Raw genomic sequence first — 26,329 nt, 5'->3', positions numbered from 1 at the left:
TTGCTATAGGGCACGTGCACTCGCCAGACAGACAGAGAGAGCCAGAGAGACAGAAAGCGAGAAATCACCCCCCAGGGGGGATGGTCACACCGCAATCCCTTCTCCTCCATTCTCCTCTCGGGATCTTGGGCACGCACGCACACGCGCCTGGCCTGAGTTTTAAGCCATCTTGTCCGGGACGCGAACCACGGTCGACTACATGGGAGTCCAGTGACATAGCCATTATGCTAACTGCTGGTTCCCCAGGGCCTTCAATCTTAAGAGACCAGTAGAGATGGATAAGACTTCCAGCTTGCCGGCCTGCCCCCACCATCTCTTGCATTTTCTCTATATTTGGGATCTCATGTGAGACTTGAAAATAGGTTTCCTTTGCTTAAAAGAAAAAGTTGAGAGGCCAGCAGGTGGTATGGTGGTTACGGTGCTGCACTCCCACGTGGCCCGGACTGCAGTTCGGGTCTTGGACCTGGCAGCTTGAAACTTAGGCCAGGCATGTGTGCGTGTGTGCCCAAAATCGAGGAGGAGAATGGAAGAAAAGGGATTCCGGCACGGCATCTCCCCCAGGGGGTGATTTCTCACTTTCCCTCTCACTGTCTGTCTCTGTTTCTCCCCAGCAAGTGCACACGCCCTATGGCAAAATCCTTTTAAGAAGAAAAAGTTGCAAAACCACTAGGGGATGGTTTGAAGTTTTACATTTTGGAAGCATAAGAGCCCAACTCCTGCCTGCCTTTCCCCAGTGTTTGCCGTGTGCCTACTATGTGCTTGTACACTGTTCCAGTCTCAGGGACATGTCCACAGTGGGCCTCTGTGATGAGCTGCTCTGACAGCATGAAGCTGGTTGTCCATCCTGTCCCCAGTGTTCAAGGGAAGCTTAGAAGAAGCCACGTTAGGATGGAGACCTGAAGAGCAAGCGGAAATCACTGGGGGTGGGCAGTGCCAGGCTGAGAGAATGTGCAAAGGGCCTGAGGTGGGAGGGCGTAAGGAGTGTTTAAGGGACAAAAAGAATGTGAGTCTGGTGACAACAGAGGAAGATGAGGGAGTGAAGCCGGAAAGGTGGGCGGGGCCAAATTGCAAAGGGCCTTCCACTGGGTAATCCCTGCATTTCCACCTGGGAGCCCTTGGGGCAAAGGTTTGGATAGAAGAGGTTAGGGACTTGCTTTGAAAAGATTAGGATTGGCGCTAGTAGGTGGTGTGGTAGTTAGGACAGTTGGACTCCCACATGACTGACTACAGTTCAAGTCCCTGAACTGGCAGCTTGCTTTCTCGCTTTCCCTCTCTGTCTCTCTCTCAAAAATTAATTAATTAATTGATTGATTAATGACAATAGCAGAGAGTTTACACATGCCAAGGAAATTGGTCTGTGACGCCCCCTGACAGGTCTCCAGGTCTTCAAGGCTGCCTTTGGACATATTGGTCTCTAGCCACCTGCAGTCAGGGTGCTAAGCAAGGGCAGGTCAGGACTGAGTTAGAATTAGAGCTGAGTCTCCACCCAGCACTCTCGCGGCACCCTCGGGCCAGTGCCTTCGCCTCCCTGCCCCTCTGTGCCTCAGTTTCCTCTTGTGTAAAAGTGGGGCTCATTCGACCTCATCAGGAGGTTGTGAGGAATAGATAAGATCAAGCTTGTGAAGCACTCCGCACAGCGCCTGGTCAGAAGCCAGTGTTCGGGTCCACGGGTTCGATTCCCTGGCTGAGGTATACACTGGGCACCGTCTCCTCTGGTCCCGGTTGGCAGTCCTTTCTCTCTCTCTCTCTCTCTCTCCCTCTCTCTCTAGAAAAAGAAAGAAGTAAACTGAAAAAACTTAAGAGGGGGCCGGCAGGTGGCATGGTGCCGGCTAGTCTAAGGTGCTAGACTCCCACATTGCTGAACATGGTTCTTGTCCCGGACCTGGCAGCTTGCTTTCTCTCGCTCTCATTTTCTCTGGTGAGCACACATGCCCTATAGCACATTTTTAAATAGCGGTAGTATGTTTTTAAAAGAAGAAGAAAACCTAAAGCAGATCACGTTGTGCCTTCCATAGCTCCCATCTTGCTTCAGATGAAAGCCAAAGATCTCACTGTGGCCCACCAGCCTCAACACCTCCATCCTCACCCCCATCCTCGGCTCTCATTTGTTCTCTCTCTCCCCCTTTCACTCATCCCAGACGCATTGGCAGCTTCTCTCCCTCTACCAGCCCCGGCACAGTCCCCCCGGGGCCTTGGCACCTGCCCTCCCTCCACATAGCCACAAGTTCTGTTCCCTCCTCTGCCTCCTAGTTAATGTGAAGGTGCAGCGGCTGGACTCCAGAGCCAGGCTGGATTCAAATCTCAGCTCGGCCATTACATGGCTTGATTTCTTCACCTTGTGTTCCTCATCTGCAGAGTGGGTACTTTTTGGCATTTGTCTTGTTTTTTAAGGTTTTTGCTATAGGGCGTGTGCGCACATTGGAGAGAGACAGGGAAATTAAGAAATCACCTCCTGGGAGGATGGCCACTCTGCAATCCCTTCTCCTCCATTCTCCTCCCACGACTTAGGGCATGCATGCACATGCATGATTTTCAAGCCACTGGGTCCAGGTCTCGAACCGCAGCTGGCCATGTGGGAGTCCAACACCTTAACCACCATGCCACCTGCTGGTCCCTACGAAGGGTTTTAAAAAGTACTTTTTCTTTTCCTTTTTAAAATTTTATTTATTTTTCCATGAGTAAGAGACAGACAGAAACAGCACTCCTAAAAGGATCTGAACATTGTGATCCATCCCCAGCCGTTAGCTTACCCTGAGTCACAGACAAATACATGCCCAGTGTATTCAGTGAGGTCTCTGGACTGGAGCTGGAAACCTTCCCATGTTGGATTGCCTCTCAGAGCATTGTATTTTGTCATTGCACCAGAGTCTGGCCCCAGAATAGTGTTTTATTTAAAGAATTATTACTTTTAAAATTTGCTATTGGGCATGTGTGTTCACCAGAGAAAGAGAGGAAAAGTTAGAAAGCAAGTCACCAGTTCTGGGACCCAAACCATGGTTGGCCATGTGGAAGCCCAGTGCCTTAGCCACCATACCACCTGCTGGACCCCAGAATAGTGTTTTTAAAAGTGCTTCCATGTGACCAGCAGGTGGTGTAATGGTTATGTCACAAGACTCCCACATAGTCAACCCCGGTTTGAGTCCCGGACACGGTGGCTTAGAACTCATGCTGGGTGCATGTGCATGCGTGCCCAAGATCCCGAGAGGAGAATGATGGAGAAGGGATTAAGGGATTATGGCCGTGCCCATCCTCCCAGTGGGTGATTTCTTGCCTGCCTCTTTCTGTCTCTCAGGTGAGCGCACATGCCCTACAGGAAAAAATCTCTCTGAAAACAAAGTGCTTCCTTATAGGAGAAATGCAAAATTGAAAGGACCTTTATGTGTAAGGCACACAGACCTGCGGCCAGGGCACAGCCGGGGCAGTAAGAGTGCATGATGGCTGGACAGTGCCAAGGCCCTGGGAGGGCTTGCCTGCCCACCTGCCAGCACGTTGCTGTTGCCCTGCTCTCTGCACTCTCCGGGCCTGGCTGTCTCCCCCTCTAGAAGAATGCAGCCCTGTGAGCTCTTGGTTGAGTCACTAAAACAAGTCCTGATTTGCCTCCTTCGCCTGAGCGGTGTGGGAGCTTTGTCTTCTTTATGGCCATCCCCAAACCGGTGCCGGCACGTAGCAGGTGTCCAGTAGCTACTTGTTGGATGAATGAATGGAAGGGTGGACAAGCGAGCGAATGGGAGTCACCGCGCTGTGTTTCTTGCCGCTGTGCTGTGCGCTGTCATTGCCCCGTGTGTTCCTGGGATCCCCGGTTTCCTCCATGCTGACTCCCCTCTACTCTGCCCCTGCAGAGGAAGGCGAGTACTTCCTGAAGGTGCTGATCCCCAGCTACGCAGCGGGCTCCATCATTGGCAAGGGCGGGCAGACCATCGTGCAGCTGCAGAAAGAGACGGGGGCCACCATCAAGCTCTCCAAGTCCAAAGACTTCTACCCCGGTGAGCTCCGGCCCAGGTCTCTGCCCTAGGCCTCCTGTCTCCTCCCTTCCACCTGAACCGTGGGCGTGTGCGGGGGGGGGGGGTGGCTACTCCAGGGGCAGTGAGAGTGTGTGTGTGGGGTGTCCCTCCCCTCCCCCCCAGGGGACAGAGCTGCCCCCAGCCACAGGGGTCTGGCCCAGCAGATGGGGGTGGGGGCAGGGCCAGACAATGGGTCTGCTGCATATTCATGAGTTCATTTGCATGATGTGCTGGCAGATGTGTCCCTTCCCACACACCTGCCCCCTCTGGTCAGTTGGAGGAGCCCGTGCAGAGGGCGAGGCAGGTGTCAGGGTGTCCCTCGGGGCTTGGGGGCCAGTCATTTGTGTCGCACATGCCCCCAGTAAGGACTGTCCCCCAACTCTTGCCCTTTGGATTTCTGTCATCCCATCTTGCCCGAAACTCACTGCTTTTCTCAGCCTCTGTCCTCCCTTGCGTGTGTCTTTCTCTTTCGGGTTTCTACTTTCCCGTCCCGCTTCCCTCAGTCTCCCTTCCCGGCAGCGTCGTCTCCTCCGGCCCCACCCACGGTCCCTCTCTGGCTTGGTGGGATTACACAGTCCTCACTCTTGTCCCTCCTCTCACCCCTGCACCTGTCCTGTCTGCCCCCTCCCTGCCCTTTCTCCTCTGTTCTTTCCTTCTCACTCTCCTGGGTTCACGGGGCTCCGTCCTGCTCTGAGCTCTCTGCCCTCACTCGGCCCAGACCTCCCCGACCCCATGGGCCACGTTACCCCTCATCTCCCACGCCTGGCTTCCCTCTCCTCTGTCTCTGTCTCCGTCTCAGCCCCTTCCCCGTCTGTCCGGCCCCCTCTGTCCCCCTCTCTCCCTCTCTCCCTGCAGCCCATTTCAAGGCCCTCCACTGTGATCCCCCTCACACCTCTCCCCTCCACGGCTCCCTCCCAAGACCAATGCCCTAGCTTCGAGGAATCCAGGGACGGCCCTGAACTGCATCTTTGGTCCAGCACTGGTTCCGGTTCAGCCTTAATCCCTTTGGATTTTTTAGGTCAAACACCAGAGCTGGAGCGCAGGGTCAGGACACACATTCCCTCTCCCCCTCCCTCCCTCCCTTGCTTGCTCCTCTCCCCACCCCTTGCTTCCCATCTCACTAAGCAGCTTTGGCAAGGCTTTAGAGAAAAATCTAGTGAGCCCTGCACACCCCTCCTTCCCTCTTCCACCCTGGCCCAGTTTCCCCCACACCCCTCTTACCCAGAAGATACGGATAAGACCTCTGCTTGGGACGTTCATCTGAGGACACTTGGTTCCTGTCCCTGGATCACATTCTGTGCCATGAGACATGTCGTCCCCTCCCAATTCAATGACATGCCTCACAGACCAGGCAGCTGCAGAACCCAGAAGGTGGGACAGTCATTGGTCCTTCTAGGCCAAACGCAGTCCGGAACAGCATGAGCCAGCGTCTCCCCAGCCCAGACAGGTGGCCAGCCCCCTCGCCCACTCCTGACGCAGAACGTCCCGATCATGTGGCATGTGCTGTCCCCTGACTCAGAGATGCGGGACATAGCCCCCTGTGATGTGCTAGTCCTGTCCCCAGGACTTCGAGGGCCCCCACCGGCACACAGAAGTGGAGGCGCGCCTGTGAGGTGCTCCTGGCTGACGTCCTTTGACTCATGTATTCAGCACGCATTCTCACCCTGTGCTGGACAGAGACAGGGGACACGGCTGGGCTGAAGCCTCCCAGCCCGCTCTCACGGGTCTCAGAGCCGGTCAGAAAGACAGAGCCCACGTGGTGATGACAGCATGGTCGGGAAGGGGGTGGGGACGTCTCAGAGAATGGTGGGACCCCAGAACAGGACCACACCCCCACTGGGGAGAGCAGGAAGGCTTTTCTGGAGGAGACTTCCAGAACAGCGAGTACGAACGAGCTCGGCCAAGGGCAGGGAAGGCACTCCAGGGAGATGAAATCGCACATTCAAAGGCTGGGAGGGGTTTGTTGTTGGATGTGTTGAAGTGTAGAGAGCAGGTGACAAGTGACAGTAGAGAAAGGGAAGGGCTCTTTGTGTACACACCCCCCCACACACACACACCGTGTGTCTCCTTCATGAAACACAGACCTACCCAGCCCTTAACCCCAAAGGAGGAGCAGGACACATGAAGGGCGCCCCCTCCTTGGAAGTGAATCCAAAGCCTGAGAACTAATCCTGCCAGACCCTGCATGGGGAAACGGAGATCCAGAAAGGGCCACACAGCCCCCACGCACCAGCTCGGACCACCTTAGTGACTAGAAACACCCCTGATTTTGAGCAATTGCCTAAAGCTCTGGAACCTACCCCAGAAGAAAAGCCCAGGCACACACACGGTAGTTGGTTTAATTATTTTTAGAAAGTTCATTTAATTTATTCCATGAGTGAGCGAGAGACAGAGACCACACCCTTGGCAGATTGCTGGTGCCGAGACCCACCCCCAAGCCTCGACCAACCCTCCTCATGAACACACGTGTGCTCGGCATATGCAGGGAGGTCTCAGGACTTGAACCAGCAACCTGCCTCTGTGGATCTGCCTGGTAGAGTTTTGTATTTTACCACCGTACCACCATCCAACCCCTTTGTTTCATTTTTATTGATTTATAACATATCTTTCATTTAAAGAATTATTTTTATTTAATTTTACTTATTGATTCATTTTATTTTAATTTGACCAGAGAAAGAGAGACAGAGAGAGAGAGAGAGGGAAAGTGAGAAAGCAAGCCACCAGGTCCGGGACTCACACTGTGGTCAGCCATGTGGGAGTGTCCAGTGCCTTAACCACCACGCCACCTGCTGGTCCCGACATACTTACACCTTAACTGCCGACTTAATGTACATGTTCTTTCTTAATAGTAAAAATATAAAATCATTTCTGTCCCCCCGACACAAACACACACACAGCTTATCACGCCACACACCGCAGACAGAGCACCGAGTGGGACAGTGGTCAGGATCCCAGACTGGAGCCAGGCACCTGGATCCCAAACCCTGATCTCTCACTACTGTCTGAGTGAATTTGGACAGATCCCAAGCCCTCTGTGCGTCTCGGCGTCCTTAGCAGGAAATCGGGGATAACATGGCCTACCTCACATATTAAGTGAACACATGCATACGAGTGCTTAGAAGGTGCCTGGTGCTTAGTGTTATGTAAGTACCAGCTGTTATTATTGGACTCTTCCTCGGGCTTTAACTGAGCCCCTCCAACTGGCTCGCACAAAGCCACCGCAGACCCCAGTGGGTTAAACACCACAAGGGGGTAAGAGGTCACAGACGTCCTGACTTGAAAGGAAGTCTCGAGGGGCTAGAGAACCTGGCCACTTCAGCCAAGCTTTCCCGGGGGCCCCCTCCCACCCCCACCAGTTCCCACCCCATCCCACACCCTTTCCTATTTACGCCCAGACGGAGGCAGCCTGCACGCTGACTCACCCTTGGCTCAGACCAAGCCATTGTTCTGGGTGGGGGGGAGTACCAGTGAGGAGTGTGGCCCAGAGTGGTGGGCGATGTCAACTACCCAGTGACACCTAGACACATGGCAGAGCTGGTGTGTCGGGGGTCAGGGTCGTAGCCCCAGCATGCTATGCCCAGATGTTTGCTGGGTACTTACACCCCCAAGTGTCCCAGACACACGAGGCCACAGAGCCTGGCACACACTCAAGACCTTTTGCAGGGAGCTCACTTGGTCCTGCAGACAGAGTGCCACCCGCGGGGAGGGACAGCCTCAGAGCCACACATCAAACACACTCAGGCTTACCCGGGCACTCTCCTCACTCAGACCAGTCTGCTTTGTCTCGCTGTACTATGTACACTCACACTCACACACGACACGCCTATCATCTACAGTCTAACACGCTGACGCCTGAGTGCCCGTCTGTCTCTCTCCCTTCTCACAGTCGCTCATGCCAGTCACTGGGTCTTGTCTGTCTGTCTCTCATACTTGTACGTACACACCAAACATCAGCCGTCGAGGTAGTCTTATGACCAGAGGCATGTCTGTCTGTCTCACTTGCTTACGCACATGTGTGGACACACACCCCAGCACGCAGTCCTGAGTGGTCCCGTTCGCTGTGTGGCCTCGATGCTGCTTCGTGCGCGCCCGGGCTGCTCTCCCCAGACTCTCACGCAGTCTGCTCGGTCTCAGAGTGTGACCATCACAGGGACCCCTGAGGTCCTTCCCACACACAAGGGCGCGCAGGCATCAGAACTGCGCTCACCACGTCATGGACCGTGTTTAAACCGCAGCTTCTCACACGCTCCCAATCCACACCAACACAGGTGAAGATGATGCAGCCAGTCCTGCCCAACACACGCGTGTGCATGCGCGCACACACACACACCACTCACCCAGACAGCCTCACAGATACACGCGGTGGTCACCGTGTCGTCCAGCCTCTCCCGCCCACATCCAGCCCAGCCCCACTCCGCCCCCCTTCCCCCACCCCCAGCACACACAGCGGGAAGGGTACCTGGGTCCGGAACTGCAGCCAGTACCTGACAGATACCCGGCAGGCACACCCGTCCCACCTCCGGGAGATGTCTTTGACCCACCTTGCTCTCCCCTCTCCACACCCCTGCCCTCCCCCACCCTGTAGCCCTCCATCTGGTGGGTCAGGCCGGCACTCAGGCCTCTCTTCCGCCTCCCCCATCCCCCAGTCCCTCTCCATCCTCTCCAAAAGCCCAGAGGCCTTCACTGCAGGCTTTCAGTGGTTGTCATGGCAACAAGGCTTCGTCCCTCGTCCCCCTGGGGGTGGGCTGAGGACCCGGCCAGCCAGACCGATAAGGGGGTTCCAGTTACTGTGGTAACCGTTGCAGGCCTGAGCTCTCTGCTTCTGGGGGGGGCGAGAGTGAGTGAATGGTTGCCAAAGCAACCAGGGAGCCCACAAGAACGGGAAGAGGCAGCTGAGCCCTGCCTCCCTGCCTCCCTGCCCAGGGCTGCTGTGGGTATCACAAGCACTTGAGCATCCCTCTCCCATCCCCTGCGGTGGTTTTAGGGGAGGGAGAGGAAATGCAGATGGAAAGACGGGGATCCACCCGCCCTCCCAGCTACACCTCTGACACGGGAGCCCATGCCAACTTAGCAGGGTGCACCATGAGGCCCAGGGTCAGTCAGGTCTCTCTGCACTTCGGTTTCCCCTGCCGTTAGCTGGGGCCTGTCCTGAGGGATACCCTCACTCCTTCTGACCACAGTGCTCTCTCCCTCTTGCTCGACAGGAACCACAGAGCGGGTATGCCTAGTCCAGGGCACAGCAGAGGCCTTGAACGCTGTGCACAGCTTCATTGCCGAGAAGGTCCGAGAAATCCCACAGGCGATGACCAAGCCTGAAGTGGTCAACATCCTTCAACCCCAAACCACGATGAACCCCGACAGAGCCAAGCAGGTCAGCTGGTCACCCAGAGACTGGGTGGTCTGTACGTCTGGTGAGGTTCACAAGGAGACACTCGTGGGATTTACTGAGCCAATGGCGATAGGAAGTTATCAGTCACCCGCATGGCGGTGTGAACTGGACGTGTTAGGGAATCGGCCCTGAAAGTATAAGAAGGGCCCCAGACCCCTCGAGTGGATTCACAGAGGAGTGCAAGTCTGGGAGAATTTGGTCCAGATTCTCCACTTCTCCTTTCTTAAGATTCACTTGGAACCAGCAGATGGCGTAATGGTTACATTGCTGGACTCCCACGTAGTCGACCATGGTTCAAGTCCTAGACTTGGTGGCTTAAAACTCACACCGGGTACCTGTGCGTGCATACCCAAAATCCTGAGAGGAGACCGGAGAAGGGATTGCGGAGTAGCCATCCCTGCTGGGAGGTGATTTCTGGCTTTCTGTCTCTCTGTGTATCTCTGTCTCTCCAGTGAGCGCTTTGAACCCTATAGCAAAAATCTCCCTAAGCAACCTGCCTCCTGCTTCCTGTACTCAGGGGAAGTGACCTCAACCCTGCCCAGCTATGCCTGAAGAGTTTAGATGGGAGGATGGCCTCTCATCCTACCTCCCCCAATAATTACCTTAAGGGGGTAGAGATGGTGTTTTGTTAGCGAGCGAAGGGGTGGCCGCCCCTACACAGCCCTCCCTAGGAAGGGAGGGAAGCCAAGGGCCTCCGAAGCGGCGGCGTCGGGGCGTGGCAGGGAGCGGACCAATCGCTGCCTGGCCTCGCCTGTTGCCATGACGACACTGCAGCCCGGGCAGGTGGGCTCGCTGGGTCCTGACCCGGTAAGGGATAAGGGCTAGGGGACTGGCCGCGCGCGCTCCCGGTTTTCTCTCTGATCCCTACTCCCTTATACTCGCGCACTGGGCTGCGGGCAGGCCACCTGCGAGGGTTCTTAAACGTCTGCCTAGACGCGGACAGGAAAGGGACCTTGGTAAAGAGAATCTGGGATTTTTGGGTCATTGATGTGAGAGGGACCATGGGCCTCCGTCTTCCCAAGCTCGTGGAGAAATGCGGAAGCCCTGAAGGAGCGCTGCTCGAAGGAGCGCTCCCCAAAAAGCACAGCCTGCCCCGGGCATGTAGCGCGGCCGCTGTCCTTGGTGCTGAAGTGGCTGTGCTGCTCGCGCCCGCCAGGCCTCTGGAATCTTCCCACCAGCAGGGCGCGGCTTACCCAGTTTATGGGGAGGCCAGGCATCGCCTCTTCCGCCTTGGTCGTGGCCACAAGGGACTCAGAGTTCATCAGGAGTTTGTGGATGTTGCAAGGGAAATGGGGTCAGCACCATCTGTGCGGGAGCCGTCCACTGCCTCCCCTTAATCCACAGGAACTCCGAGATGGTGGAGTGCAAAGGTTCTACGCCGGGACTTATTCTCAGCCTTATTACTCCAGGGCTCCAAAGAGTGAGAGACAGGATTGAAGTCTCAGGCTCCAAAGGCAGGTGTTGAGTTCAGTCCTGTTCTGTACTTCCTGCCTGTATGACCTTGAGCAAATGACTTGATTTCTCCATGCCTCATTTTCCTTACCTATAAAGTGAGCTGCATTACGGAGCCCATGTAGGGGTGGTGGATCATGTTCATCCGTTCTAAAGCTCGTGCAGTTCGTTGTATGCCTAATGCAGGGAAAGCACTCCCCCAAATGGTAGCTGTGTCATTGTTATATGAGATTTTTGAATCAGAACACAGGTCTACTCCCTTTCTGCGTTGGATTTGCTGCTATGCAGGACCCCATTCCCTTCTGTAGGCCTCAGTTTCTCTTCCTTTACAGTGTGGCAGCTGGGCCAAACCAGGGAATACAAGCTGAAAAGACTTCAGGATTCAGAGAAAGAGCAAAAAGGGTTGAGGGCTGTGGCCCTCTGGAGCGGGTACGTCATCCTTAAAGGGGCAGCTGCCACTCACCTCTACTCATGGACATAGTGTTGCCACATCTTAGAAATTTTTCAAAATAAGCTATAAATCTTTCTTTTTTTCTTAAATCATGATAGAGTGCATATGTGCACACACGTAAGAGAAACATCCTCAGGGCCAGCAGGTGGTATAGTGGTTAAAGCACTGGACTTCCTGGTGGCTGACTGTGGTTCAAGTCCCAGACCAGGCATCTTGAGATTCATGATAGGTGTGTGTGCATGCTTGCCCAAAATCCTCAGAAGAGAATGGAGGAGAAGGGATTGCGGTGTGGCCATCTCGACTGGGGAGTGATTTCTCACTTTCTGTCTCTCTCTGTCTTTCTGGCAACCACACGCACCCTATAGAAAAAAACCTCTCCAAAGGGAAAAAAACAAATGTGTTGGACCAGCGAGTGTTGTGCTGGTTAAGGAGGCTGGATCCTACATGGCCGTGCAGTTTGAGCCCCAGATCCGGCAGCTTGAAAAGCATGCCAGGCGTGGGTCCAGCAGATGGGGTGATGGTTAAGGCACTGGACTCTTCCATGGCCAACTGTAGTTCAAGCCCCAGACCCAGTGGCTTGAAAATCATGCCAGGTGCATGTGCATGCATGCCCAAAATGCAGAGAAGGGATTGTGGTGTGGCTATCCCCCGTAGGTGATTTTTCACTGTCTCTCGTTCTCTTTTATAGTACATGTGTTCTTTGGCAGGAGGAAAATAAAAGCATGCTGGGCATGTGTTTTTGCATCCCCAAAATCCCAGTAGGAGAATGGAGAAGGGATTGTGGCGTGGTCATCCCCCCTGGGGGTGCTTTCTCACTTTCATTCTGTGTCTCTCTGGTGAGTGCACATGCCTATAGCAAAACTTGAAAAAAAGAAAGGTGATAATAGTACTTACCTTATTTGTAAAAGCTAAGCTTGTTGTGAAGCTAAGTAAATTACTGTTTGAAATTATTTAGAAAAGTGCCTGGGTGGGGCCAGCAGGTGGCATTGTGGTTAAGTTGCTAGACTCCCACGTGGCTGACCATAATTCCAGTCCCAGACCTGGCGGCTTGAAAATCACACCAGGTGCGTGTGCATGTGAGCCTAAAATCCCAAGAGGAGAATGGAGGAGAAGGGATCGCGGCATGGCCATCCACCCTAGGGGGTGATTTCTCACTTTCCCTCTGTCTCTGTCTGACTGTCTCTGGCGAGTGCATGTACCCTATGGCAGAAACCTTAAAGAAAAGAAAAAGGAGTGCCTGGCTAATAATAAGCGAGGTGTCAGCCGTTGCCTCCACTGCTGTGGTAGTCGCTGTTGTTGGTAGTAATCGTTTTTTTGTTTTGTTTTGTTTTTGTTTGTTTGTTTTAGAATTATTTTATTTAACTTTATTTATTTATCTATTTTATTTGGACCAGAGAGGGGCAGAGTGAAAGAGAGAGGGAAATTGAGAAATCAAGCCACCAGGTCCGGGGACTCGAACTGTAGTCGGCCATATGAGAGTCCAGCACCCTCAATCACCACGCCACCTGCCACCCCCAGTAATCGTGTTTTAAAGTTTCCTCAGACCTCACCGTGTGGCCCAGGCTGGCCTCAAATTCACAGTCCTCCTGCCTTGACATCCTTAGCAGCTGGGGCCATAGTCACTTGCCACCCACCACTCCTGGCTCAGCTTACCAGACTTCTGCAGTTGTGTGATGTGACTCTGAGATTCAAGGCAGGTGTTACTCTCCGGTTCTAGTGTTCTAACATCCACGGCTCCAGGATTCTGTGGGCCGACACCTTCAGGGCTCTCTCAGATGTTGGGTCTCTACAGTTCTTGGTCTTATCAGGAGGGCAGCTCCATTTTCTTAGGGCTCCCTATTTGCCAGGCACTGGGCGATCATTCTACTCACTGAATTTCTCCAGTAGTTGTTTGGCGTAGGTATGGCTATGCTAAAATCTGGGAGGAGACCCAGAGAAGTGAAGACATTTGCCTAAGGTCACACAGTTACTCATGGGCGAAGTAGATCTGGAGTCTTGCTCTGCTGAAAAGCAGCACTCCTGCTGCCACCTGCTTCTGTCACCACCGAGCTAATGCTGACCAAGTGGTTACCATGGAGCCAATCAGCACTGGATGCTTGCCAGCACTGTATGGGTTAGGAATGACAGGCCTGTCTTACAGATATGGCAAGAGACTTTCCTAGGCCACCAAGTAGCAGGTGGCAGAGGTGGGGCTTTTTTTTTTTTTTTTTTTTTGAGAGAGAGTTTTTTTGCTATAGGGCACATGCACTCACTGGAGAGACAGAGACAGACAGAAAGTGACAAATCACCCCCCAGTGGGAAAGGCTACACCGCAATCCCTTCTCCATTCTCCTCTCAGGGTTTTGGGTGCACATGCACACATGCCTGGTGTGAGTTTCTGCCACTGGGTCTGGGACTTGAACCATGGTTGACCATGTGAGAATCCAGCATCCTAACCATTATGCCATCTGCTAGTCCCAGGGACGTTTTTTTTTTTTTTTTTTAATTTTTGCTATAGGGTATGTGCATTCACCAGAGAGAGACAGACAGAGAGAGAGAGAGGGAAAGTGAGCAATCACCCTTCAACCAGGATAGCCACGCTTCAGTCCCTTCTCCTCCATTCTCTTCTCAGGATTTTGAGCATGCACGCACACATGCCAGGTATGTTTTTCAGGCCACTGGGTCCAGGACTCATCACATTCAGGCCTGTGGGAGTCCAATGTCTTAACCACTATGCCACCTGCTGGCCCTGATCTTTTATTAAATAGCAGCTGTATTGAGATATAATTGATAGAGTGTAAAGTTCAGTTTAGAAGTGTGCAGATTCACTAGTTTTCCCTGTAGTCACGGAGTTATGCATTGATCATCATTGTTCCAGAACACTTTATCATGCCCAGAACAAACACTGCCAATTAGTAGTCACCCCCATTCCCATAGTCTACTTTTGGTCCCTATGGACTTGCCTGTTTCTGGGCCTTTCATGTAAATGGAATAATATAATATGTGGCCTTTTTTGGGGGGAAGAATGATTTTGTTTCAATTTATTTATTTATCTGTCTATTTATTTATTTATACATATATACATACATACATACCAGAAAGGGACAGAGTGAGAGAGAGATAGGGAAAGTGAAAAAGCCTTTTTCACTTAACATAATGCTTTCTTTTTAAATGTATTTATTATTATCAATTATTATATGATTTTTTAAAAGAATTATTTATTTATTTATTATTTTTTCACTTGAGTTTTTACCAGAGAAAGGCAGAGATAGAAAGAACAAGCAAGCCTCCAAGTCCGGGACTCAAATCATGGTCAGCCATGTGGAAATTCCAGTGTCTTAACCATCATACCACCTGCTGGCCCGATGGTTTTGTTGTTTTTTTGTTTCTTGTTTTTTTTTTTAATTTCGACCAGAGAGAGACAGAAAGAAAGAGAGAAGGGAAAGTGAGAAAGCAAACCACCAGGTTCAGGACTCAAACCATGGTCGACCATGTGGGAGTCCAGTGCCTTAACCACCATACCACCTCCTAGCCCTAATGCTTTCAAGGTTTCTCCATGTCATAGCATGTATCAAAGCGTCGTTCCATTTTACAGCCAGCTAATATTCATTGTGTGAACAGACCACTTCTTGTCCATCAGTTGAGGGGCGTTGGGGTCGTTCCCACTTAGTGGCTGTTTCGAGGCATGCCGCTGTGAGCAGCTGTACTCATTCGTGGCCAAGTCTTCACGTGGTGTTTTCAGTTCTCTCGGGTGTACCTGGGGGAATTGCTGGGATATGTGATAAATTTATGTAGAACTTTTGGGAGAACTGCCAGACTATTTTCCAAAATGACGATGCTACAGATACGCAATTCAAACCCATGTCTGTCCCTGGGGATGAAAATGACAACATTCATTCATTCATTCGGCACAGCACGCATGTGCTTGCAAGAGCGACAGAGAGAGACAGAGAGAGAGCGAAAGAGAAAGTGAGAAATCACACCCTGGGGAGATGGCCATGCTGCAGTTCCTTCTGCTCCATTCTCTTCTTGGGATTTTGGACACACACGCACACGGGCCTGGCATGATTTTTAAGCCACTAGGTTTGGGACTCAAACCGAGTAGTTGGCCATGTGGGATCCAGCCGTCAGAGCCTCTAAGCCACCCGCTGACCCACAACAACCTTGTTACTTACTGCTTCTATTGATGAGAGACGGAGTGAGAATGAGAAAGGCCTCTCCAACAAGGTCATCAAGCCACACTCTGCCCCGACCCTCAGCCAGCCTGGGTCGGCATCGGCGTTCTCAGGGGACCGCTGGACATGACCCAGCATGCTCCCGTGTGGGGCCAGCACTGCGGAGCACTGCGTTAGCGCTGCACCACCCCAGCTGGCCCGACAGCAGTCATTGCTTGTGCCCTCTATGGGCATGTTAGTTACACATTCACATGACCCCTGTTGTTTGCCACCTAGTAGGTGCGCAGCAGGTGTTGCTCATTTGGGCCAGCAGGTGGCGTGGTGGTTAAGGCAACTGGATCCCAGATAGCTGCACTGTCTGAGTCCTGTACCCAGCGGGCTGAAAATGCACACACCACTGGGCATGTGTGCATGCGTGCCCAAAATCCTGAAAGGAGGGAGAAATGAAGTAGAAGGAATTGAAGCATGACCATCCCCAATATGGGGTGCTTTCTCACACCCCCATCTCTCTCTAATGAGCACACATACGCTCTGGCAAAAAATAAAAAGAAAAAAGTTTATTTGAATGAATGGATGATGGCATGCCCCCAGGGTCCAAACAGAAGCATGACGGAGTGGCCTGGGGGTTAACCTGGCAGAGGTAGGAGCTATGAGTCACCCAGAGGGCAGCCCTACTCAATTCTGGCTAGTCATGGCTGTGCTTGGATTTCAAGCTCATCGTTGTAGGCACGATTTCAGCTATGCTTCACCAAAGTCCTGAGGAGGAGTTGTGAATATCCTTATTTTACAGATAAGCAAACGGAGTCTCCGAAAGGTTAGGTCCCTTGCCCAGCATCAGTGGCAGAGGCAGGATTTGAACCTGAACCGGTGATTCCAGAGTCCAAGCCGTTTTTCAGGGATTCGTATGCACAGACTGTAACTGCATAGCCTGGCTAGCACGTTGGGTTGTTTACACCACGCAGTGATGCTCAGACATTGTGAAGAGGTTGCCAACGTTTATAAACTGGGTTGCTTCACATTTGACAAATCAAAATTTCTAGTTAATCTAGAAAATTCAGGTCAGGCTGAGTTTGACTGGGTTTTTGGCTACCCAAATGCGTAGCACCCTGCTACACACACACACACACACACACACACACACACACCCTATCAGGTGAGATGCTCCTGCTGCCTCTGCCCACTCAGTTCCTGCTCGGTCCTGTGGGCATGTCGTCATCCATTTTCTCATCCGTCCATTCATCCGCACGCCCTGTGCTGGGTTTCCGCTGCGTACCAAGAACTCCCCTAGCGCCAGGAACCCAGGACCAACCAATGCAGACTAAAATCCCTACCCTCATGGATTTTAAATAATTTCACAAGGAAACAGAAAATGAACAAACAAATTAGTAAACCATATAGCATGATGCCAGCAGGAGGCATAGTGGTTAAGGCTCTGTCTCCCACGGGGCTGACTGTGGTTTGAGTCCAAGACCTGGCAGCTTCCTTTCTCACTTTCCCTCTCTTTCTGTCTCTCTGGTGAGTGCACATTCCCTGTAGCAAGTTAAATAGTAATAATAAAGTTAAATAAGTAATTTTTTTTTACAACACAAATCCATTTTTATTCATTTACATTTCATTATTTTACATCCTTGAGGGGTTCAGTATCACACGGATTCTGTGTCCAGTAGCCTTAGCAGGAAGGTTGCTTCGGAACTTGGCTCGAACCATGCCGCTGTTTCTATGGGCACGGGTAACCTTTCCCAGATGACTCTGGTTTTATTTGGTTTGCCACCAGGAGTCACTGTGTTGTTTTTTGCTTTGTACACATAAGCACACCTCTTGCCTAAATAGAATTCCGTTTCATCTCGTGCATATTCAATTTTAAGAAGAGCTGTGTGCTTCCTTTGGTTCCTGAGACCCCGCTTAGAGCCAGCGAAAATGGCCTTGGACCACAGCCTTCCAGACAGAGCTGCCTTTTAGAAGTCCTGTTCCCAGCAGTCTCCACAGGCTCCAAGATGGCAGAATGAGCAAGTAATTATTTTTTAAAAAGCATACAATGTGTCAGAGATTGGAAAGTGCAACAGAGAGGCCAGATGTGTTTTGTTTGTTTGTTTGTTTGTTTGTTTGTTTTAGAGAGGTTTTTGCTATAGGGCGTGTGTGCTCACCAGACAGAGACAGAGAGACAGAAAGCGAGAAATCACCCCCGGGGGGGCTGCCAAACCACAATCCTCTCTCCTCCGTTCTCCTCTAGGGATCTTGGGCACGCACGGACACGCGCCCAACGTGAGTTTTAAGCCACCGGGTCCGGGACGCGAACCACGGCCGACTACATGGGAGTCCAGCGACATAGCCATTACGCTAACTGCTGGTCCCCATGTGTTTTATAGTGGTAAAACACAACACTCTGTAAGGCAGTTCCACACAGGGAGGTCCCCGGCTCACATCCAAAGACCTCCCTGAGTGTACCAGGCACATGTTCCAGGGCTGGCTGAAACTGGGGCTGGATTGTGGTGTCAAAACCCTGTTGAGGATGCTGTCTGTCTCTCTTTGTCTCACTCATAAAAAAAATAAGTAAATATTACTTTAGAAAAGGAAAAAGAATTCCAATAAAGAAAAACCAAGCAGAGAAAATGGAAAGAAAGTGTTGAGGGCGTAGATTTTTCTCTCCTTTTTTACTTTGAAAATGTTTAGAGATGGTCCCTGCACATTGCACTCAGAATCAGCAGTTGCTAACATTTGCTGTTTCTTTTACACACATGCACACACACATTGATGGTTTTGCTCATCCATTTTATTTAATTAATTAATTAATTGATTTTTTTTGGAGAGGTTTATGCGTGTGCTCTCCAGAAAGACAGAGAGAAACAGAGAGACAGAAAGCAAGAAATCACCCCCCAGGAGGGATGGCCACGCTGCAATCCCTTCTCCTCCATTCTCCTCTTGAGATCTTGGGCACGCATGCACACACGCCTGGCATGAGTTTAAGTCACCGGGTCTGGGACTCGAACTGTGGTCGACTACATGGGAGTCCAGTGACATAGCCATTATGTCAACTGCTGGTCCCTGTTCATCCACTTTAAAATAAGTCATAGAGAGACCAGCAGGTGGCATAGTGGTTAAGGTGCTGGTCTCCCATATGAATGATCATGGTTCGAGTCTTGAAACCCACACTGGGTGTATATGCATGCATGCCCAAAATCCCAGGAGAAGGGCTTGCAGGTGGCCATTCCCTCTGGGGGGGGGGGGGGGGATTTCTCACTTTCCCTCTCACTGTCTCTCCAGTGAGTTCATGCACCATCTAGCAAAAACCTTAAAAAAAAAAAAAAAAGTCGTTGAACTCAACTTTACATCTCAGTACATTGAGCTGTGTCTCCCAAGAACGAGGACAGCCTCCTGCGTTATTATATTACCATTATTACAATAAAGAAAATTAACATTCATTTCATACTATTACATTTACTTAATAAAAACTCCACGGACCAGCAGTTAGCGTAATGGCTATGTCACTGGACTCCCACGTAGTCGACCGCGGGTCGAGTCCCAGACCCGGTGGCTTAAACTCACGCCAGGCACGTGTGCGTGCATGCCCAAGATCCCAAGAGGAGAATGGAGGAGAAGGGATTGCGGCGTGGCCATCCCCCTGGGGGGTGATTTCTCACTTTCTACCTTTCTCTCTCTGTTTGTCTGGCGAGCGCACGCACCCTATAGCAAAAACCTCTCCAAAAAAAAAAAAAAACTCCATAGTCCAGTTGCTCTAGAGTGTCTTTTCTATCGAATATTTTTCATTCATTCATTTATTTATTTATTTTAATGAGAGAGAGGGAGAGACAGAAACCCCCACCAGAATCTTTCCACGGCACGGTCTTCTCCTCAGCCTTTCAGCCAGCCATGGTCATGGGTGCACCCACAGGTGTTCAGGCTGACACAGGTCCCAAACCCAGGGCCCATACGGCTCCAGAATGGCACAGTGGCTGAGTCATCTGTAGGGTATTTTTCTTTTCTCCTTTCTTTCTTTTTTAAAAATTTGCTACAGAGTGTGCGCTCACCAGAGAGACAAAAAAGAGAAGGAAAGTGAAAAAGCACCCCCATGGGGTTATACCACACTCTCTTCTCCTCCATTTCTCCTTTTGGGATTTTTGGGCATACACACACACACACACACACACACACACACACACACACACGAGCCCAGCATTGTTTTTCTTTTCTTTTCTTTTCTTTTTTTTTAGAGGTTTTTGCTATAGGGCGCATGCGCTTGCCAGACAGACAGAGACATAGAGACAGAAAGCGAAAAATCAACCCCCAGAAGGGATGGTCATGCCGCAATCCCTTCTCCTCCATTCTCCTCTCGGGATCTTGAGCACGCACCCACACGCACCCGGCGTGAGTTTTAAGCCACCGGGTCTGGGACGCGAACCACGGTCGACTACGTGGGAGTCCAGTGACATAGTCATTACGCTAACTGCGGGTTCCCCCAGCATGGTTTTTCAAGCCACCAGGTTCAGGATTCAAACCACACAGTTGGCCATGTGGGTTCCAGCCTCCTTAACCACCATGCCACAGGCTGGCCATGTAGAGTATTTTCCTATGATTTAGTCAGCATTCATGCATTGTGTATAGTTCTTATTCGTCATTAGTCTCGTTTAATCTAGATCTGCCTATAATATATTTTGAATAAAGAGGCAATAGAATCGCTGGATTCTATTGGATGCTGAATGTGAGGGGAAAGAGAGGACTCCTGCTTCCTGGCTCTGAGTACTGGGAGGATGTATTTTACATACACTGAAATAAGGAAGACTGGGGCCGGCAGGTGGCATGGTGGTTAAGGGCACTGGACTCCCACATGGCTGACCATGGTTCAAGTCCCAGACCTGGCGACTTGCTTTCTCTCTCTCTCTCTCTATCTATCTATCTCTCACTCTGCTCCTCTCTGGTTAAATAAAAATAAAAAAGGGCCAGCAGGTGTTTTGGTGGTTGAGGGCGCTGGACTCCCACATGGCCAACAATGGTTCAAGTCCTGGACCTGACAGCTCACTTTCTCACTTATGCCCTCTCTTTCTCTGTCCCTCTCAGGTCAAATGAAAATAAATACATAAAGTTAAATAAAATAATTATTTAATAAAGAAAGAAAATTTTAAAAAATGAATAGTTCAGACTTAAAAAGAAAGGAGGAAGATCATGGTGGAAGCACATTTGAGGAGGATGACAAGTTCAGCTTGGGATTTTGAGAGGTCTGTTCATCATCAGAGGAAGTCGATGTTGATGTGGGGTTGGCAGCTGGTTGTGAATGCGAAGGTACCCATGCTGGGGACGGCAAACAGGCTGTGATAATTGGGTAGCCACGGGAGGCTTCTCTGAGGAGGTACGTTTGTGCAAATATCTGAATGAAGACAGGAGTGAGCCTCCTTTTCTGGAAGAGAGCATTCCAGGTGCAGGAATAGCAGATGCAAAGGCCCTGAGTCCAAACCAAGTCTGACAAGTTGGAGAAGGAGCAAGGAGTGGTATGTTTGTGGAGGAGTGAACCAGGGGAGGGAGGGAAGAGTCGAAGTCAGACCAAACGTCAGAACATGAAGAGCAGCCATTCCCGGCTCTGTCACTTCCCCTTTCTCCTACAAAGACTTTGTCACGCCCACTTCACTCTAAAATCTGTTGACTTCTGTGTACTTACACAAAACACATTCACAACAAAAATAGTTTAATAGTTTTATTGAGATCTTATTCACATACATGTAATTCAGCTGCTTGAAGCATACAGTTCAGGGCCAGCCCTGTGGCCTAGCAATTAAGGGAGCCAGGTCCTACATGGCTGACCACAGTTCAAATCCTAGCCCTTGTGGCTTTAAAAACTTACTGGGGGGACCAGCAGTTAGCGTAGTGGCTATGTCGCTGGACTCCCACGTAGTCAACCGCAGTTCGCGTCCCGGACCCAGTGGCTTAAAACTCATGCCAGGCACGTGTGCGTGTGTGCCCAAGATCCCGAGAGGAGAATGGAGGAGAAGGGATTGCGGTGTGGCCATCCCCCCTGGGAGGTGATTTCTTGCTTTCTGTCTCTCTGTTTCTATCTGGCAAGCGCACGCACCCTATAGCAAAAAACTGTAAAAAACAAACAAACAAACAAAACAAAACAAAAAACCTTACTGGGTCCATGTGCGCGCATGCCCCAAATCTTGATGGAATGGAGAAAAGGAGAGGAGAGTATAGCATGACCATGCCCCTTTGGGGGTACTTTTCTCCTTCTCAGTCTTTGTCTTTATCTGCTGAGCACACCATCTTGTAGCAATTTTTAAAATAATACTAATATAGGGGCCAGCAGGGGGTGTGGTGGTTAAGGTGCTGGACTCCCACATAGCCAACCACAGTTCAAGTCCCCGACCTGATGGCTTGAAAATAATGGCAGGCATATGTGCGTGCCCAAGATCCCGAGAGGAGAATGGAGGAGAAGGGATTGCGGCCTGGCCATCCCCCCTGGGGGGTGATTTCTCACTTTCCCTCTCACTGTCTCCAATGAATGCATGCGCCCTATGGCAACAAAACTGAATAATAAAGTATACAGTTCCATGGCGTGGATTATACTCACTGAATTGTTCATTCATCACAATTTTAGAACATTTTCATTACCTCCAGAAGAAATCTTGATCCCCTTAGCTCTGACCCCTGAACCCTCCCGGCTTATCCCCAGCCCTAAGCCGCCACTAATCTACTTTCGACATCTATCGATTTGCCTTTTCTGCATTTTTCATATAAACGGACGCCTGCCACGTGCTTGGCCATCACCACTATCTAATTTCAGAATATTTCCATCACCCCGAAAAGAAACCCCAGACCCCAAAAGCCCCTTCTCCTACCCCCTGGCAAACTGCTAATACAGTTTTTGTCTCTGTGGGTTTGTTCCTGTAAATGGAAATTTCAGGAATGTTCCATAAGAGGACCCACATGTGGTCTTTTGTGAGTAGCCTCACCCCCTACCATATGCTGTAGCACGGATCAGTATTGGGTGCCTTTCAATTTGTTGCCAAGTAATATTCCATTGAATGAGCAGGCCACATTTTATTTATCCCGTGAGCCTGTTTGTTTGTTTGTTTAAGGTTTATTTACTCTGAGTGAGAGACACAGATAGGGACCGAGGTGTAGCACCTCCAGCAGGGTCTCCATGCCGCAGTCTGCCCTCGGCCGCCAGCCTGGATCATGGGTACATGCCTGGTGCTCTCAGGGAGCCTCTAGACCTGAAGCCACATGTGTGTCTGCTTTATTTCACCACCGTGGAGCCGTCTGGCCTGTGACACCTTTTCATTTCATTTTATTCGCTTTTTTTTTCTTTGAGAGATTTTTGCTATAGGTCTTGTGTGCTCACCGGAGACAGAGAAACAGAGAGAGAATATGAGAAAGTATCCCCCAGAGGGGATGGCCACACCGCAATGCCTTCTGCTCTATTCTCTTGGGATTTGGGGGCACGCATGTACAGGTGCCCAGCATGAGTTTCATGCTACCAGGTCTGGGATTCAAACCTCAGCTGGCCATGTAGAAGTCCAGCACCTTATCAACCTTAACAACTACACCACCTGCTGGCCCCAAGACTTTTGAAAATTTTATTTATTTATTTAATTAATTTATTTTTGCCAGAGGGTACATGTACTTCCTGGAGAGAGACAGAGAGACAGATAGAGAGGCCACTTCTCATGGGGAATGGTCCCCCCACAATCCTTTCTCCATTTCTCCCTTCTTTTGGGATTTTGGGCACACATGCACATGTGCCTAGCATGTTCCTCAAATCGCTGGATCCAGGACTTGAACCATGCAGTTGGCCATGTAGGATCCAGCTGCCTTAATCACCAGGCCATGACGTTGACTCAAGACTTTTTGAAACAGAGAAATAAAAGGAAGATGATTTGTTACAAAATAAGATGAATTGTAATATGTAAGTTCCCAGCTGAGACACAGACAGCTGCTCCCCCCCCCCCACAAAGCCACAAGAGACGGCTACAGAAACAAGCCACAAGAGATGGCTACAGAAGCAGTGACCGAGAGGAGGTGTTGGAGGCCTAAACCATGCAAGTGGCCTGACTACCAATGTCAGTTTTCCGAAGTGATGGGCACGTCTTGGGAAAGTTCAGAACAAGTTGTATTCATGGAAATTCAGGAGCTCTTAAACTGATGCAAAAAATATACTTGGTATTCTGGGGTTCAATTCTGAGCTGAGATTAAACAGGCTTTTCACCAGCATGTCAGTAGCCATGTAAGGGCTCAGCCGCGATGGTGCACAGGGAGCACCAGTTTGGGAGGCTGGAAGGCACACGGGAGGCCTGAACATGGCTCCCGGGCTGGCCCAGATGTGTCAGGTGCAGTGGCATGAGCCAGTGGTCCTAGCTAGTTGGGAGGCTGAGGCAAGAGAATTAGGACACAATGAGATCTTGTCAAATGATGCCTCTTGGGGCCAGCAGGGGTTAAGGCACGTTGAGTTCTGGACCTGGAGGCTTGAAACTCACTCTGGGCAGGTGTGAGTGCATGCCCAGAAGGGACTGCAGTGTGGCCACCCCCACCCCCAGGGGTTGAGGGGGTGATTTCTCGCTCTCTGTCTCTCTGGTGAGCACATGTGCCCTATAACAAAAATCTAAAAAAAAAAAAAAAAAAAAAACAAAAAAAAAAAAAACTTTTTCTCACTCTTTCTTAAAGGATTTTAAAAAGTATCCATATAAGAGCCAGTCGGTGGCGTGGCAGTTAAGTGGCTGGAACCCACGTGCCAATTATGCAGTTCGAGTCCTGGACCCAGTTACTTGAAAAACAAGCCAAGCATGTGTGCGTGCATGCCCAAAATCCTGAGAGGGAGGTTGTGGTTTGGTTGTCCCCTCCAGAGGTGCTTTCTCACCCTCCCTGTGTCCCCAGCAAGCTCCCTACGGAAGGGGAAAAAAAAAGTAGCCACATCAGCTCCAAGACAGTTCTTCACTGTGAGACTCTCACTTGTGGGGTAGATACCTTTGACTCTGCCCATCGAATGTCTGCATCTACACCCTACACCCCCTGCCAAGTCCTTGCAGCAGACAAACATGCCCACAGATTTTCCAAACACCCCTGGGGGTCTGACCTGGGAATAGCGGGGAAAGGCAGGGCTACTAGTTTTAAGGGCAGAATGCACAGGTTTAAGAGCATGTGGAAGGATGTTTGAGGAGGAATTTATATGTAGAAATGCTCTTGGCTTGGGACCAGCAGTTAGCGTAATGGCTATGTCACTGAACTCCTCACGTAGTTGACAGCGGTTCAAATCCCGGACCCGGCGGCTTAAACTCACGCCAGGCGTATGTGCGTGCGTGCCCAAGATCCCGAGAGGAGAATGGAGGAGAAGGGATTGTGGCGTGGCCATCCCCCTTGGGGGGTGATTTCTCGCTTTCTGTCTCTGTGTCTCTCTCTGTCTGTCTGGCAAGCGCATGCGCCTTATAGCAAAAACCTCTCCAAAAAAAGATTTAAAAAAAAAATGCTCTTGGCTTGTGAAAGAGATGAGTAGTTCTGAAATATCCCTGCTGGAATTAAGGTTGGTCAGACTTGACTCTGCTCAGAGAGAGGTGGTTGGAGGACTGGCTACTTGGCAACTGAGAAGGGGTTGGGTGTGCCATATTTAATGACCCACTTTTCCTTTTTCCTTTTTTTTTTTAAAGAATTTTTTATTTTATTTATTCATTCATTCATTTTTTAATTTTGACCAGAGAGAGAGAGGAACTGAGACAGCAAGCCACCGGGTCCAGGGCTCAAACCCTTGTTGGCCATGTGGGAGTGTCCAGTGCCCTAACCACCATGCCACCTGCTGGTCCCCTCCTTTTTCTTTTTCTTTTTTTTTTTCTATTAAATAATTATTTTATTTAACTTTATTTATTTATTTTAATTTGATCAGAGAGGGACAGAGTGAGTGAGAGAGAGAGACAGAAAGCGAGAAAGCAAGCTGCCAGGTTCAGGACTTGAACCATGGTCAGCCTTGTGGGAGTCCAGCGCCCTTAACCACCAAGCCACCTGCCAGCCCCAATGACCCACTTTTTCATCGTGCAGACTCCTCTGCTCACTCCCTGGACGTTGTCTTTTACAGTAAGACACCTGAATTTTCTGCTATGGCTCCCACTCTTGGCACTGCAGACTGGGTGTCTTAAACAACAGAAATTCATTTTCTATCTGGAGGTCAGAAGTCCAAGATGATGGTGTCAGCAGGGCTGGTTTCTTCTGAGACCCCTCCTGGGCTGGTAGATGGCCGTCTTCCCTTTGTCTTCTCTCGACCTTGCCTGTGTGTCTGGCCTCATCCCTTCCTATGAGGACAGCAGTGACAGTGGATGAGAGCCCAACCCCGTGACCTCATTTCACCTCAGCGACCTCTTTAAAGACAGCTCTCCAGATGCTCCTATTTGGAAGTACTAGAGTGAGGATTTCAGCGTGTGAATTTGAGGGGACACAGTGCGGCCCATAACTACTACAGAGTAGGGTGAGGGGCACAGTGGGTCAGGAGTCGCAGAGCCGGGATTTCAGCCCCTTCTCCATCTGGGTGAGCTTGGGGCAAGTCCCCTCTCCCAGGCCCCGGGCGGCTCAGAGACCTGATTTTGGACAGGGGTTTTTATGCCTGGACACTGCTCGGTCTTCGAGCGCTCCAAAGCCGCCCTCTCTCCTCCCCACGCAGGCCAAGCTGATCGTCCCCAACAGCACGGCAGGCCTGATCATCGGCAAGGGGGGCGCGACGGTGAAAGCCGTGATGGAGCAGTCAGGTGCGTGGGTGCAGCTGTCGCAGAAGCCCGAGGGCATCAACCTGCAGGAGCGCGTGGTGACGGTCAGCGGCGAGCCCGAGCAGGTGCACAAGGCCGTGAGCGCCATCGTCCAGAAGGTACAGGAAGACCCCCAGAGCAGCAGCTGCCTCAACATCAGCTACGCCAACGTG

At 50.9% G+C, this 26,329-nt stretch overlaps 1 protein-coding gene across 1 annotated transcript in view; it reads left to right on the top strand.

Annotated features, from left to right (window-relative positions):
- The first annotated feature begins 3,591 nt into the window (after window positions 1-3,591).
- The window catches only part of NOVA2 (NOVA alternative splicing regulator 2), a 23,843-nt gene continuing 1,105 nt past the window's right edge, over window positions 3,592-26,329 (top strand). Inside the window, 3 exon segments of the mRNA XM_006142172.2 lie at window positions 3,592-3,983; window positions 9,206-9,372; window positions 26,075-26,326. Coding sequence (XP_006142234.1) covers window positions 3,701-3,983; window positions 9,206-9,372; window positions 26,075-26,326 — 702 coding nt within the window. The 5' untranslated portion in view covers window positions 3,592-3,700.

Source organism: Tupaia chinensis, unplaced genomic scaffold, assembly GCF_000334495.1.
Source record: "Tupaia chinensis unplaced genomic scaffold, TupChi_1.0 Scaffold000067_1, whole genome shotgun sequence".
Lineage (NCBI taxonomy): Eukaryota > Metazoa > Chordata > Mammalia > Scandentia > Tupaiidae > Tupaia > Tupaia belangeri.
The sequence above is the reverse complement of the archived record's forward strand: the minus strand, read 5'-3'. Positions and strand labels throughout refer to the sequence as shown.